The sequence below is a fragment of the Lissotriton vulgaris genome, chromosome 10 (assembly GCF_964263255.1).
Source record: "Lissotriton vulgaris chromosome 10, aLisVul1.2, whole genome shotgun sequence".
NCBI lineage: Eukaryota > Metazoa > Chordata > Amphibia > Caudata > Salamandridae > Lissotriton > Lissotriton vulgaris.
Window position 1 is genome coordinate 1,115,315,508 of NC_141698.1, and position 15,717 is coordinate 1,115,331,224.

Below are 15,717 nucleotides of genomic sequence, written 5' to 3' on the forward strand. Positions count from 1 at the left end.
GTACACCTAAAAAACACCATGACACTCTTGTACCGGAAATAGTTAGAAGTGGAAGAAAACTGTTTCGTAATTAACTAGCAGCTGACAGGCTTAGGCTGCTGGAATTATTGGGTAGTTTTGGGCAGTCCTAGCGGCCACAAGACGAAAGATGATCCGGAGTCAAAGTCTTTCTATTAGCTCTAATGATGGTATCCCCTTTCTGAATGCGAGTTGCATTCAGATCCTTTGTTGAATAGATAGTTGGCCATTGTTGTTGTTCTCCATTAGACTGCTCTAGCACGGTGCAAATGCAACATCCCGCACTTATTAAGGGATGGGTACCGGCAACTTCTTTATGAAGTGGTTGGTGAAGTTGGCCAATAGGAGCGTGGAGTGGGCAAACTCCGGTTATTTCACAAGCATAGTGAAGTTTACCAACCAACCCTTGTGTAGACCCCTTTGGTAGCCACATCTATGGGTTGGGCTAGGGACCTCCACATTCTGGAAGAGGGGCCTTGCCGTATTGGAAGTGGACGGAATAGTGAATCCTGGAGGCCACACTTTGCAGGAAGTGATCATCAGGTTGGGGGAACCCGGTAGCCCATTGGCTACCACCAACTGCATGCTGCCCGAGGGCATTTTCTGAGTTTAAGTAGTGTACCCCTGGCACCCCAAACTCAGATCATGAATGGACTGGGAGAAGGATCAAGAAAGGACTGCCCTGTTGCCCCCTAGAACCGGCAAAAAGAGGCTACATCATTGTGTACTGCACCTGGGGGTTACGAAATGACAGGGACTGTTCCTGCCATGTCCTGCTCAAGCAGACGTTGTCTCTAGAGCCCAGTTGAAGCCAAGAGACTCCAAGCCGCTGGCCTCCTGTTCACAGCACAGGGACACACCAGCTGTCGAAGATGGCTGGGACAAGTAAGTTGATAGCCCTAATTCTTCAACTCACAGGCAACCACCGCTGTGTAGCACCAGGGGCAGGACCCAAAGCACAAAGTTGCTCTCAAGTTTGCTGAGCCCAGGAGTATCATCAGAGTGCATCTCTGACCTCCAGAAGATGAGTTATGGACCTAGGAAGGATTGACCTATGACATGATACTGGGAGACCAGTAGTCCAGTGGTGACTGGACTTCTTCTGGCACCGAGTGAACTTTGAGGGACATCAACCCTGTGACCACGATTACCTCACTCCCTACGTGTACCGAGGAATAGTTACATCCAGGACTTCATTGACCCTATCACCCCCACAGTCTCCTTAGAACATCTTAAGCATCCTTCATATCAGGAGCACTTCCATAGCAATGCTCTTCAAAAGATAAAAGTGTCTAGAACTGACTGAATACTGCACCACCTGCTCAGGTATCTGATTCTGAGGACTGGTCTGGTCCCTTTGACTGGTTCACCACTGGTGTTGTTCCTTTAAAGTGGCTCCAAGTGACTGCATTACAAGTAGCCCAAAAGTTGAAGTGAAAATGTTTCCTAGAGTCAACTTTGTTGAATTTGCCAATGTTTGTTTGTGGTTGAGTGAAATGCTCCAATTTACAATAATACTATGCCTTTTAAAATCCATATCTCAGGAACCCTCAAGTACAGGTTTTTCATTGTGATATCTAAAAATAGATAAAATACAGTCTATTTTTATAAATTAGTGTTAGATTACTTTAGTATGTTGCTGATTTCTCCAATATTTCTGGTGTTGTTTAAATGCTTTACGGATGTTACTTGGTGCGAGCCTTGCTACTCAGAGCCACAGCCACCCAGGGTTGAGCTGAGGTGTGGACAAAAGAAACATACAATTCCTAATGGGGCTAGTAAGTGTATTACATGGTGAGGTCACCCAACCACACCATATAATATACTTTGTTTCCTCACAATTCTTAATGAGTAGAATGTAAAAAATTCTATGGCACATATTTTTAGACTCACCACAACATTGTTGCAATACAGTTTTGATGTTAAACACACGCCTGGTAGTGGCAATGGTAGCAATGATTTTCATTTGAGGCTAACAATAAATGACCCAGAACCCCTGTATGGGGAAGATTATGTAGACGTGCTTTATTGTGGCAGTGGACATTCCAACTACATGTGTACCCTGAAGAGGGATGGAAGAAAGCTTGTGAGGTGGATGAAATGATGCTTGAAGTCAAAAACCTTGTGAGCACAGGTGGGCCACAGGAGAGAAATATCTCTTCTGGGTTACAACCATTCTCTAAAATTGCTTATGAGTTAACCGTAGGAGATGATACTGTGTTGAGAGTAGATAAAGAGACACCACCTGCCAGCATCCACATGAATCTGGTAAAGACTGTTCCTAATGGTAATTTGGGCACTCCTATCAGCAAGAGAAGGGTTAGAGCTGTGCATTGGTAGCCTTCAGTGGATGATGGTCTTGAGTGAGAGGTCAAAGATGTGTGGTATGAACAATTAGGAGAAAAAAATAAAGACATGTCCTCACTCTTTGGTTCCGATTGTGCTACCTGGTGGTCCTTGGAAGAAGATTGGCATAGACTTGAAAGGACCTTTTAATTTTTTGCAACAGCAACATTGGTAGGCTTATGAACTCGTGGGTTTTTACAGTAGATGGTATGAAGTATATTTTGCATTAGACCCATCTTCTTAGAAAGCTGTTGATTTTTGAGGGATGTGTTTTCCAGGTATGGTTTTGCAGCATTTGATGGGTGAGTCCTAAGCTCCTCACCCTGGCTCCTGTCACCTACTGCATGGGGGTGAGGGATAACGAGGACTGGGGCTGCTTGTTATTGTCTCTCCTGTGGTGAAAATATAAAAAATAGCTACTCTGTAAAACAGGAAACATTGTCTCCTGGTATTCTGTGTAATGAGTAACTCAAATCAATGTATTTTTCTTGCAGCAATTCCCCCCGTTTCTTTCGACATTACTTTGCCCTTGTTTACGCCATTGAGGAGATAAACAAGAACCCTGACCTTTTACCCAACATCACCCTGGGCTTTGAGGTCTATGATTCATTTGCCAATGAGGCCAAAGCGACGCTGAGCACCATGGCCTTATTATCAGGGAGAGAGGATTCGGCCCCAGCCCCTAACTACAGATGTCGGTCCAGAGGGGTCCTGGCTGCTGTCATTGGTGACATGTTACCATCCACATCTGTTGCTATGGCAACCATCACTGGGCTCTACATGTACCTGCAGGTAAGAAAAAGATTAATTATGTGACATGCTTTACCATTCTTTATGCTGATAACCAATGCACAGCGCATTAATGTTTCCTTTTAGACATATTGTATCAGGTTCAAACTCATTAAAAGACTTTCAGTTGGTTTAGAAATGCATGAGTCGGGACAGAGGGTGTTCTGTTCGTCCACTGCCTCAGTTCTCAGTAGATCTCATGAGTGCCCAGGATATGATTGTTGTAGGGATAGCATGGATTATAATTAGGACTCCCAGATTTATGGTACTTATTTTTTATAACATTTCCGTTTGTATTGATCCATATTTATTTTTGGGCCATTCCATTGATATTTATACACATTTGTTTTGTGTTTGGGACTAAATGGAGTTATTTAAATGATATATGCAAAAGAAAAAATTGATGGACGGAATGCTGGACAATGCAAACATGCACCCCCAGTCACAAGGATATGGGTTTAATCCATCATACTATTGTTCACCACACCACCCCAGTTTGAACCCAGCCATATGCAAATCAGTATTGGCCCTGTTCCTTATGGGAACAGTTATCAATCAACAAAAGAGTGTCACTCAATGCAGGAATAAGATGCTACAATAAAAAAAATTCAGAGAAATTATAGAATTTCTAGCATCAGAGGAAACTGTTAGTACAGTGGGAAAATACAGTGCACGTGCTCAGAGAGAACTAAAAGGACCCTCAGGCCCCAGCTGAAAGCTGGTAGCCAGTTGTCTTCATTGGGTCCCCGTTAGTTACAGAGAAAATGAAAGGTGCATTATAAAGAGTATGGACTACTCCTCAAAACTATTTTAATGAGAGGGGAGCTCTAACTCTGTTAAAACCAATGTGAAAAAAAAAGTTTTTTCAGGACTGCTAAGTGGTTGTGTAAGTTTGAACCAGTAAGTCCTATTAGTAGTGCAAGAAAGAATAATGATAAAATATGGTCAACATGTTTCTGCTAATCGAGCATTCAATCAGCTCAGCATTCGTCAGGACCTGAAAGAACACACACTTCTACTCACTAGTGGACACCCCCTAAAGTGTCCAGACCTGTGAAGTAGAAAAGAGAACTAATACAACCTGATTTGTCGAAGTTCTTTATGGAAACTTCTTCCCAAGGTATCTCCTCATTGTGGGAGACTCGTAAAAATCTGTAAAAGTAAACATACAAACAGAAGCGTCTAAATTGTGAGCTCTTATAAAAAGTATCCAAAATATCATTCGATTTTAGTGATCTCTGTTCATGTGCATCAACCTCGTATGGCCTCATAAATTTACTCTTCTGTATACTAGTAGGCAAATGCATGTTTTAGACTATTTGGAAAAAAACATGTTTTTCTATACTGTTCATTATTCACAGCCTTGAAGTAAACGTGTTAACTGAATTAGTTACACGTTAAAGTTCACAACTAAGTATGACTGTTAGTAAATAGTGCTCGTCGGGAATGTTGACAACTGGGATGTCAAACATGAATTAAAAGAAAAAGGGAAAGAACACCTTTGCGTGGATGGAGTACATCAAAAGCCCTACGTGCTCCACGAGAGGCAAGAAGACAGCCAAACACTCACATGATATCGTGGTGTAGTGGTCACCATGGGCTTGGCGGCAGGAGGAAATCTTCACGTTCAGAAATATCTGAAAATTAAACAAAGATCCGATCGTCTGTCGTGCCCTTACTGATCTCAATATACAATAGACCTTGTTAGACTAAAGGCATGGAACTTACTTCTTACTGAACGGCTCCCCGCTCGAGAACCTACAGCAGCCACATCCGCCGCCCGTATCTACAAACGCGGCATTGATACCGTGGGTTAAGAAGTAGGAAGTGAAAGAAGACGTGCAAGGCGTCGCTAGCGGTCACATGACCAGCGTCACGACGTCACTGTCTTAAAGGCGCCTGTTTATTTACACGCGCGATGAAACAGACGTTCGGGTAAAAAACTGAAGAAAGAATACCTTCACTGATCCAATCAAGCAATGTATATATATTTGCTCGGAAATTAGGACCTGGCAACCTGGCAAATGTAAATTAACCAAAAGTTATCAACCAAAACCCCTTGACCACAGGTAACCACATACGTGAAACAAGATGGTCATATAGCAACATTATAGTGACAAGAAAAGGTTTTTTCTCCTTTAATAGTAAGCCATTCAAAAAACTTAGTGATCACTGTGATGTGGATTTAGTTTTTTAAGATTGTTAAGATTTTTAAGAATCTTAAGACCGAAAAACAGAACAAAACAAGGGGCATCTCTCATTTTCTGAAATCTAAGGAAAACGAACAAATCTCATGATCTGAGATCTAGAAAACAGAGAGAGACAGGACCAAGGGGCAAGATGTCTATGGAGGGCAAAACTTTTGTGAAAGGCGCCCCTCTATCTGCGCATGACCGACCCCCAAGGAATATCATCGTTGAGGCCATGTATGTGGGTCGAAAGGCGATATATCCACCTTTGTTCCTTTTCGAACAGTGTTCCTTCATTGCTCGAATTTATTTGTTCTATTACTACCCATTTTACATCATTAGGACAGTGGCCATGTTCAAGGAAATGGGTGGTCAGTTTCGTGGTGTTCCTACCACATCTCATGTTACTGCGATGTTCCCCTATTCGCATTTTTATCCTCCTGGTGGTCATTCCCACCTATCTGAGACCACAGGGACAGGTAATCAAGTAGATGACATCACTCGAATTACAATTAGTATGACCTCTCAAATGCCATTCTTTTCCCTCCTCCAGATGTAGAATTTTTGTAGTCACTGTCAGGTAGCACACACTGCACCCCCCACAAGGAAAATGACCAGTGACAGGTGGTAAACCCCAGGCATTCAATACTGTCTGTTCCTGTTTAGACTCGTCAGTTCTAGGGCGGGTGTGTACTAGTGCATCTCGCAAACTCCTTTCTTTTTTGTAAGAGAATAATGGCTACTGCCAATTCCGACCATTACTCGTCAGAATTTGCCAGTGCTTCCCAATGCAACGACTTACAGAATTAGAAATATTACTATAAGTCGTCACACAGGTCAATGGTGCATCAGACTCAGTCTCTTTGGTGTTGTCTTCCAGCAGAGCTTCCCTGTTATTGTTTCTCGCTCTCTTTCGGCTCTTTTGTAGTATTCTCCTAGGGTAGCCCCTCTGTATTAGTTTAGTTGTTAGATCTTCTGCTTGGGTATTAAAATCCATGAGACTGCTACAATTTCTACGTACTCGTAGATATTGGCCGAAAGGAAGATTTTCCCGCAGAGGACGCGGGTGAAAACTAGAGAAGTGAAGGAGGTTATTTCTACTGGTGGGTTTATAATAGGTTTTGCTCGTTAAACGATCACCAGTTCTCATAAGTGTAACATCCAGGAAGACAATGGAATTGGGGTCATATTGATGTGTGAATCTTAAATGGGGGTCGCAGGTATTTACCCAATCAAAGAAGGACAGGAGACTCTCCTCAGATCCTTTCCAGATTGAAAGCACATCGTCAATGTACCTCTGCCACAGGATAACATTGAGAGCGTAGGGGTTGGAATTGGCCAGGATGTGAGTCTTCTCAAAATTGTAAACATACAACCCCGCTATACTGGGGGCAAAAGTACTGCCCATAGAGGTACCAGTCTTCTGTAGATAAAAGGTATCTTTATATTGGAAAAAGTTGCATTTTAGAGCCAGGGTAGCACAGTCTATCACAAAAGCCTTAGAAGTGGTATATGACCATGTAGTTTGATCAAGGATGTCAGCCAGAACTTTTAGGGTAGCATCTTGTGGGATACAAGTATATAAACTTTCAATGTCTAAGGAGACCAAATAACATGGCTCCTCTGGTAGTTGTACATTAAGTAGCATTGAAAGAAGACTTTTGGTGTCTTTGATGTAGGTACTTGTAGATTGGACTATAGGTTTAAAGAAAAAGTCACAATATTTGGAGAGTGGTTCCAACTGGGAACCAATCCCTGACACTATAGGTCTTCCCGGAGTTGGAACCCGGTTTTTGTGGGTTTTGGGGAGAGTGTAAAAGTAAGGGATTTTCTCCTCTGAGTTTGTCAAAAAATCAGCTTCCTGTTTACTGATGTAGCCATCCCTTTCTGCAGTTGTGACCAGTTCCAGGATTTCATCTTTTAGAAAAAGTGAAGGGTCTTGTTGAAGGATGGTATAGCTGGTGGTATCTCCCAGAAGACGTTTGCACTCTTCATCATAGGCCGTGGCATCCTGGATGACTATGCCACCCCCCTTGTCGGCACTCTTAATTACAATTTCTGTGTTTTCCTGCAATGATTTAATAGCCTTGTACCCTCCTGCTTTTAAGTTATTAAAGGGAGCAGGTTCTATCAGAGCCTCAACTTCAAGAGATACAGCCTGTTCAAAAGCTATAATGTCAGCGGGTACTAAGTGCGTAGGGGGAGTGAATTTTGATTTCTTTTTGAAAGTGGTGTCACTGGACGCAGCAGGGGTTTGTGTGTCTTGTTGCTCAAACAGTACTGGGAACAGTACAGCCCAAACTGTCAAGCCAGGTCCTCCCTGGACCTGAAACAAGCATCCTGGGACCGGTTTCAGTGTATCACCCTTCATCAGCCAAACTAGCATGAATCTAGTGGTATAGTGAGCATGGGACCCATGTCTGGGCATACCCTTCCCACTTGGGGCGAAATACGCAAAAGAAACAATGATGGGCGGAATGCTGGACAATAAAAACATTTACCCCAGTAACAGGGATCTGGGTTTAATCTGTCATTCTTTTGGTCACCACCCCAGTTTGGACCCAGCCATATGCAAATAAGTCTTGACCCTGTTCCTTATGGGAACAGTCCAGCACGAACGGCCAAGCCAGGTCCGCCCTGGACCGGAAACAAGCATCCTGGGACCGCTTTCAGGGCATGACCCGTCATCAACTAGGCTATATTGAATCCAGTGGTGTAGTGAGCACGGGACCCACGTCTGGGCATACCCTACCCACTTAGGGTGACATATGCAAAAGAAACAATTGTTAGATGGAATTCTGGGCAATGAAATCTTTCATCCCCAGTCACAAGGATCTGGGTTTAATCCATCATTCTTTTGTCACCACACCATCCCAGTTTGGACCCAGCCATATGCAAATAAGTCTTGACCCTGTTCCTTATGGGAACAGTCCAGCCCGAACTGCCAAGCCAGGTCCTCCCTGGACGTGAAACAAGCATCCTGGGGCCGGTTTCAGGGCATCACCCTTCATCAGCCAGGCTAGCTTGAACCCAGTGGTGTAGTGAGCACAGGACCCACGTCTGGGCATACCCTTCCCACTTAGGGCGACATACGCAAAAGAAACAATTGATGGCCAGAATGCTGGACAATGCAAACATTCACTCCCAGTCACAAGGATCTGGGTTTAATCCATTATCCTTTTGCTCACCACAACACCCCAGTTTGGACCAAGCCATACACAAATCTGTCTTGACTAGGAACCGGTCCTAGGATGCTTGTTTCTAGTCCAGGCAGGACCTGGCCTGGAAGTTTGGGCTGGACTGTTCCCATTGGGCACAGGACCAAGACTGATATGCATTTGGCTGAGTCCAAACTGGAATGGTATGGTAAACAAAAAGACTATGGGTTTAGGCCTAGATCTCTGTAGGGGAGTGAATGTATGACTTTGTTCTTCATTTTGTCCATTAATTGTTCTTTTTGCATTTGTCACCCCGGGTGGGACAGTATGCTCAGACGTGGGGTCCTGTGCTCTCCTTGCCACTGGAGTCAAGCTATCCTGGTTGATGAGGGCTTTCATTTCAATCTGTCCTGACCAGAAAGCGGTCCTAGGATGCTTGTTGCCAGACCTGGGAGGACAGGGCCTGACAGTTTGGGCTGGACTGTTCCCATTGGGCGCAGGGTGAAGACTGATTTACAGATGGCTGGGTCCAAACTGGAATGGCATGGTGAGCAAACAAAATTATGGATTTTGGCCCAGATCTCTGTACTGGGGTGAATGTATGACACTGTTCTGCATTCTGTCCATTAATTGTTCTTTTTGCTATTTAATTGATAAACATGCACTCTTACATCAATACCTGTATTGTTTTAGCAAATAACGCAGCAAGAAATAGAAAAAAATATTTATATATATTCACTGAAAAAACAATAGGTTTCAGGAACGTTATACTTAGTTGGACATTTCACTGATATCAGCGTGTATTAACAGTACGTTAAATATTACTGTTTAGATGGAAAAGCTTTGTCTGTTCAAATTGTTCTCCTTTTTTCTCTCTAACGGTCCTCTTCAATTGCAGGACAGAAGATTACTTATCGAGCGAAATACCGTGAGTAAAATATCATAGATTATATATGCGTGTCAAAACACCATTGACACACGATAATATTACTCGGGTTACAATCACGGCGAGCACAGCGTTTTTGAAACTGCCAAAGGTTCACACATCACGGGTGCATCATTCTAATAAAATGAAAACACGAGCATGACATTTAAATACGTGTTTTTGACATGATATCTGTTGGGGATAAGCCAATGTAAGAATTCTATTTTGTTAAGTATGTGTGCAATGATTCAGTTGCAGATATGCGTCTGAAGAAGGGCGAATACCCCGTAATGCATTGCAGTATTAATAAGAAATGGCATGATTATAATGCTGCATAAAGAGAATTGCAAAGAAATTAATTTTTGATAACTTAATAAATCCTTCAACAAGGACAAAAGGAGTGCTTAGGGGGATGCTACCAAAGGAGTTTGAAAGCACAAGAAAGTATTTACATGTGCAAGTAACTACATTTGTAAAAGACAGTATATGTTAATAATGATGTATATAAATAACTATATATGAGAGTCAGTAATTGTGAGAGTGGCTGCATGGATGAGTGTGTATTTTATATCAGTGATTATATAAGAGAGTAATTATGTGTTAGTATCTGTATGAATACGTGAGGTGGTGTCTGTATAACTGTATAGGTAAGTAAATGGAAGTATGATTGATTTTTTGCATGACTGACTAGGTGTGTGAGTAACTGTGGATATGTGGTAGTGTATGAGTGTCATGAAGTTATAGTTAGCTGAACTAACTCTAACTATGAAATTTCTATGGTTTTGAGTGAAATGTCCAACTAACTATAGCGTTCCTGAAACCTATGTTTTTTATTAGTGAATTTCCAAGGTTTTTTAAATGCTAATTTCCAACTATAACGTGCCTGAAACCTAGGGTTTTTCAGTGAATTTCAAAGGTGTTTTAAATAAAAATGTGTAAGTCTAATGTACCTCAATCCTATGTTTTTTTTATTTTATATATACACATATTTATATATGAAAATTGTGAATAATTTTTAGTTAGGAAAACTTTATTTATTCTTTTCTTTTTTAAAAATATTATACAGAAGTCACCCCCCCTTCGCGCACCCTACACGATGGCTGCACGCATTCCTGTAGGCCTTTTGAAAAGTCGCGCGGGGTCGCGATTTCGGCATAGTTTGTAAAGTATGTAAGATTTTCTAAATTTCATATAAATAAAAGTTTTTCCTTAAGAGTTTCTCTAAATTTATTTATAAACGTATTTTAAAAATAATATTTTCAATATAATACAGACGAAAGAAAATATATGAAATGCGTGTTGTAGTTATTTAGTTTGTGCGACCTCTCCCCATACGTATTTCTGGGGTGGCGCCATAATCGTTCCGTAGTTGTGACTTTGACGTATATTCCAAAGTTTAAAAAATGACTATAGAATGTTTAAATATGAAAATAGAATGAACAGTTTTGCTAACATACTTAGTTTATAGAAATTTTTATTTATAGTGAATAATGATATATATGATTTTCGTGGGTGCGCGAAAGGTGCGTGAAGAGTGCACGCACCCTACGCAACTTCATATCAGCAAAAGCAAAAAGGAATCTGATTGGTTGAAATCAATTTCATTGTAAACAAGGGAGTATCCATCCTTCTGATATTTCCCTTTCTTTTTGACCTTACCAGAGAGAAGACTTGTTTGTTCCTTCTCTTTTCAAATCTGTCTTTTTTTGTTTGTTTCTTTATTTTAAAAATGACAATGGCTTCCAGTTTTGCAGAAGTGGATCCTATTGCTGTTGAAGAGGAACAACGGATGGGCCAGACGAAGAGGCAAAGAAAAAAAAGTATTATTTGGGCCATTTTTACTGTGCCGGAGGGGGAGAAGAAGGTAAATGCGAGGAAGGTAACTAAAATCATCTGCAAAAAACTCCTCTCCAGAGGCTCAGACAAAAAATACTCTTCTGGGATGAGTTTGATGAAGAAAGACATGAAGACAATCCACCCTGTGCACCTCGCCAGAGAAGAAACAAAGAGGCAATTGAATGCTGCTGCTCTTCAAGACCCAAATATTCAATCTACCTCCGCACAAACTCTACCAACACCAAGGCCACATATCATGCCTGAGTTCCAAAATGTATCTATTAGTTGCATTAAGTGAGCCACTGAACTTTGTTTTGGCGAGCAATATATAGATGTCATTTCAGCTGCCCTTAAAGCGCACAAATGTTTTTTTTTTTATAATGCACTTTTGTTTTTGTTCAACAGTTCATTTTCTGTTCTTCATTTTTTTCTGTTGTTTTTTAAAACAAAAAACACACAAAAAAGCAAAAAAGGTTCAAAAATACAATTCATTTTTTTAACTGTTCCCCAAAAAAAAAAACGGTTCTGATGGAACCACATCTACTGGTTAAAAAAAGAAAAATTACCTGAGTGATTGCATGAGAGTAGGGGCACTATGGGGTCGATTCCGATTCTGGAAACTAATCCGTAAGACAATTCGAATTCGTAGCCGTTCCCGTACGATTCGTAAACATGCTGTAGGACCCGACAAGTACAATCCGGACCAGGGACCGAGAACGCGATTCGTACGGAAACGTCATATGAGCAGTTCGTACAGAGAGCCACACATTCATATACGCACCTTACCCCTGCAGTCATGGGGTGTACTCGCGTACCAGCGGGGGGGGGGGTCCGTTTCGTACGTGGTTTGAGTCAAAATATGCTTTTACGGACGTTTTCAGCTCCCGTAGAAAAAGAGTCGCACGGAGTGTTGTCGTAACTAATCGTACTTGCTCGGTCGGAAAAAGCTGCTGCAATCCGTACAGACGTTGCGTAATGCGTGTTCCAAATGTGATTTGCACAAATTTTTAGGCATAAGCGGGAAATCCGTTACGCTCGCGGATTTTGCGGATTTTTGGGAAATCCGCAATCCGCGAATTTTGCGGATTTCCCGCAAAATCCGCAAAAAAAAATCAGCGAGCGTAACGGGTTCAAAAGTTGAACCCCCACTCATGCAACTATTTTACAATGGCGCCAGCAAGCTGCCAGCGCCGTTGTAAAATAGTTACAAAGTTAGCTTGCACAGGAACCACTAGATAAAACGAAGCAGGTGCTTCCTGTGCAAGCTAACTTTGTAACTATTTTACAACGGCCCTGGCAGCTTGCTGGCGCCATTGTAAAATAGTTACAGCCTTACACAGGTCACTCAAGGGACCCCTGCGCCCTTCAGGGCGATTGCATAGTAACACACACATGGTCACTCGAACTAGTTGATGCTCAAATTCAGTGACTCATTCATTAGCCCAAAAACAATCATGAGCGTCTTCGAGGCTGGACAGGTGTGCCTCTTCCCAAATCTACTGCGAAAATTCAGCTGTGATGCTGGGTAGAGGCCTTTGCATCCTTGACTTTCATGAGCGCAATCCCCGTGCTGTTCCTGTGACCAGGAGCTTCTTTCTCTTCATATAATTGTGTTCGCACGGCTTGCTGCAAGTTCGCATGCGTTTTGTACAATTTTGCAATTTGCGAAATTGTACAAAACCCTTGCGAACTTGCAGAAACCCGTGCGAACATAAAAAAAAAAAATCCGCGCGGATTCGCGGATTTTGCGGATTTTGGCAATCCGCAAATTCGCAAATCCGCAAATTCGCGGATTGCCAATCCGCAAAATCCGCTCATGCCTACAAATTTTAAAGACGTATGGTCTTTTCGTACGGTTTGGGTTCGGTTCGTACTTCATCGTACGTACGGGGACGTTGAAGGTATACGATTCATACGGGAAAAATGCTCCGTACGGCTATTCGTAGGGGATTTTAGCGAATCGGAATCGACCCTTATGTGTGTGATTGGAGGAATGCAGGTGTAGTGCATGATTATTTTATGAATGTTTGAGAAGTGGCAACTTGATTCAATGAGTTCATGGATAATAGCAGGATATTTAGAGGAGTGCATGAGTAGTCGGTAAGTGATTAGATGAGTGCTTGTGTAGTGCATAAGTGATTGTAGTAGTGGATGGTTACTGTCTGGGTCATTTTATGAGTACATGACTACTGACTGGAAATTAGACTGCTGAAATGAAAGTGCATGGTGAATGTATATTTGCTTGCGTATTGGCACAGAGATTGCTTAAGGACATTGTGCAGGATGGGTGATTAGAGGAGTGCATGCAAAATGACAGGGCGATTGCTAGAGTGCATAAGTTGTAGCTGAGTAATTGGAGGAGTGAATCAGTAGTGTGTAGGTGGTTAGCGGACAGCAGGAGTAGTATATGCAGGATTGTATTAGTACATGAGTTAGTGCCTGGGTCATTGTATGAGTACATGATGAGTTTGTGTCTGGGTCATTGTGTCAGTACATTGGTAGTGACTGGATTATTAGAGTACTTCAAAGAGAATGCATGCTGAATTTATAAGGGTTTGTGTATCGACAAAGTGATTGGAAAACTACATGGTGCTGGATTGGTGATTGGAGAAATGTACGGTGAGTGACAGTGGGATTGCTGAACTGTATTGGTACTACATGAAAAAATGAATGTGTGAATGAGCAGTGTATAGATGGTTACAGGACTGCATGTATAGCATATGGTACTACCTGGGTGACTGGAGGTCTGCACAGGGAGTGGCAGTGTGATTGCTTGACTGCATGGGTACAACATGGGGAAATGAAGGTGTGAATTAGCAGCGTGTAGGTGGTTAGAGGACTGCATGAATAGTGCACATGTGATTGTAGCAGTGCATGTGTTAGTGTGTGGGTCATTGCATGAGTGCATGGGTAGTGACTGGATGATTAGAGTACTGCAATGAGAGTGTATAGTGAATTAATAAGTGCTTGAATATTGATGGAGTGAATGGATTAGTATATAGTACTGGCTGGGTGACCGGAGAGGTGCATAGGGGGTGACAGTGTGATTGTTGGACTGCATGGATAGTACATGGGTAATGGGAGGACTGAATCAGTAGTGTGTAGCTGGTTAGAGGCATGTATGGATAGTGCACAAATAATTGTAGCAGTTCTAGTTAGTGTCTGCACCGTTGCATTCGTATGTGACTAGTATCTGGATGATTATAGTGATGTAAAGAGAGTGCATGGTGAATTTCTAAGTGCTTGGGTATTGGCGGAGTGATTGGATAAGTAGATAGTGCTAAATGGGTGATTTGAGAAGTGCATGGGGACTGACAGGGGATTGCAAGATTGCATGGGTACTACCATAGTATTTAGAGGAGTGAATCAGTAGTATGTAGCTGGTTAACGGTCTACATGGATAGTGCACAGAGGAGTGAAGCAGCGCTTGTGTTAGTGCCTGGGCCATTCTATGAGTACATGAGCAGCAACTGGATGTTTACAGTGCTGTAAAGAGAGTGCACAGTGAATTTATAAGTGCTTGGGTATTGGTGGAGTCATTGAATAATACATCATGCTAGATGGGTGATTGGAGAAGTGCATATGGAGTGACAGTGTGTTTGCTAGACTGCATATGAAGCATATGGGTAATTAGAGGAGTGAATCAGTAGTATATATCTGGTTACAGATTTGCATGGATAGTGCACAGAGTATTGTAGCTATGCTTGTGTTACTACCCAGGATTCATAGACTGCATGGGTACTACCTGAGTAATTAGAGGAGTGAATCAGTAGTATGTAGCTGGTTAGAGGTCTGCATGGATAGTGCAGAGTATTGTACCTATGGTTGTGTTAGTACTAAGGTTATTCCATAAGTACATGACTAGTAACTGGAATGATTATTGTGCTGCAAAAAGAGTTCATGGTAAATTTATAAGTGCTTAGGTATTAGCAGAGTGATTGCATCCGTAGATAGTGCTGGATGGGTGATTGGAGAAGTGCATGGGACTGACAGGGAGATTACTAGACTGCATGGGTACTACCTGGATAAATAGAGAAGTGAATCAGTAGTATGTAGCTGGTTAGATGTCTGTGCTTGTGTTAGTACCAAGGCCATGGTGAATTTATAAGTGCTTCTGTTTTGGCAGACTAATTGCATAAGTACATGGTCCTGGCTGAGTGATTGGAGAAGTGCTTGGGGACTGAAAGGGGGATTCCTAGACTGCATGGGTACTACCTGGGTGAATCAGTACTGTGACGGTGGTTAAGGGACAGCAATCTTAAACCAAACATCAAAAATGATGTGGCATATTTCAACTGTACCTCTCTAGAGACTTATAAAAATTAGACTCATCAGAAATACCCTAATTTTGTTCTCAGATTGAGAAATCTAGAAAAAATGTCAATAAAGCTGTTTCTGCTTACCTCAGAGACCATAGTTTGGGCTTCATATACAACAACAATCTGCGTTTCAATAT

General features: G+C 42.0%; 1 protein-coding gene across 1 annotated transcript in view; it reads left to right on the top strand.

Annotated features, from left to right (window-relative positions):
- Positions 1-2,991: 2,991 nt before the first annotated feature.
- Positions 2,992-15,717, top strand: part of LOC147689417 (vomeronasal type-2 receptor 26-like) — a 215,335-nt gene continuing 202,609 nt past the window's right edge. The window contains exon 1 of the mRNA XM_086940095.1: positions 2,992-3,156. Within this exon, the coding sequence (XP_086796221.1) occupies positions 3,007-3,156 (150 nt within the window). The 5' untranslated portion in view covers positions 2,992-3,006. The remainder of the gene's footprint in view (positions 3,157-15,717) is intronic.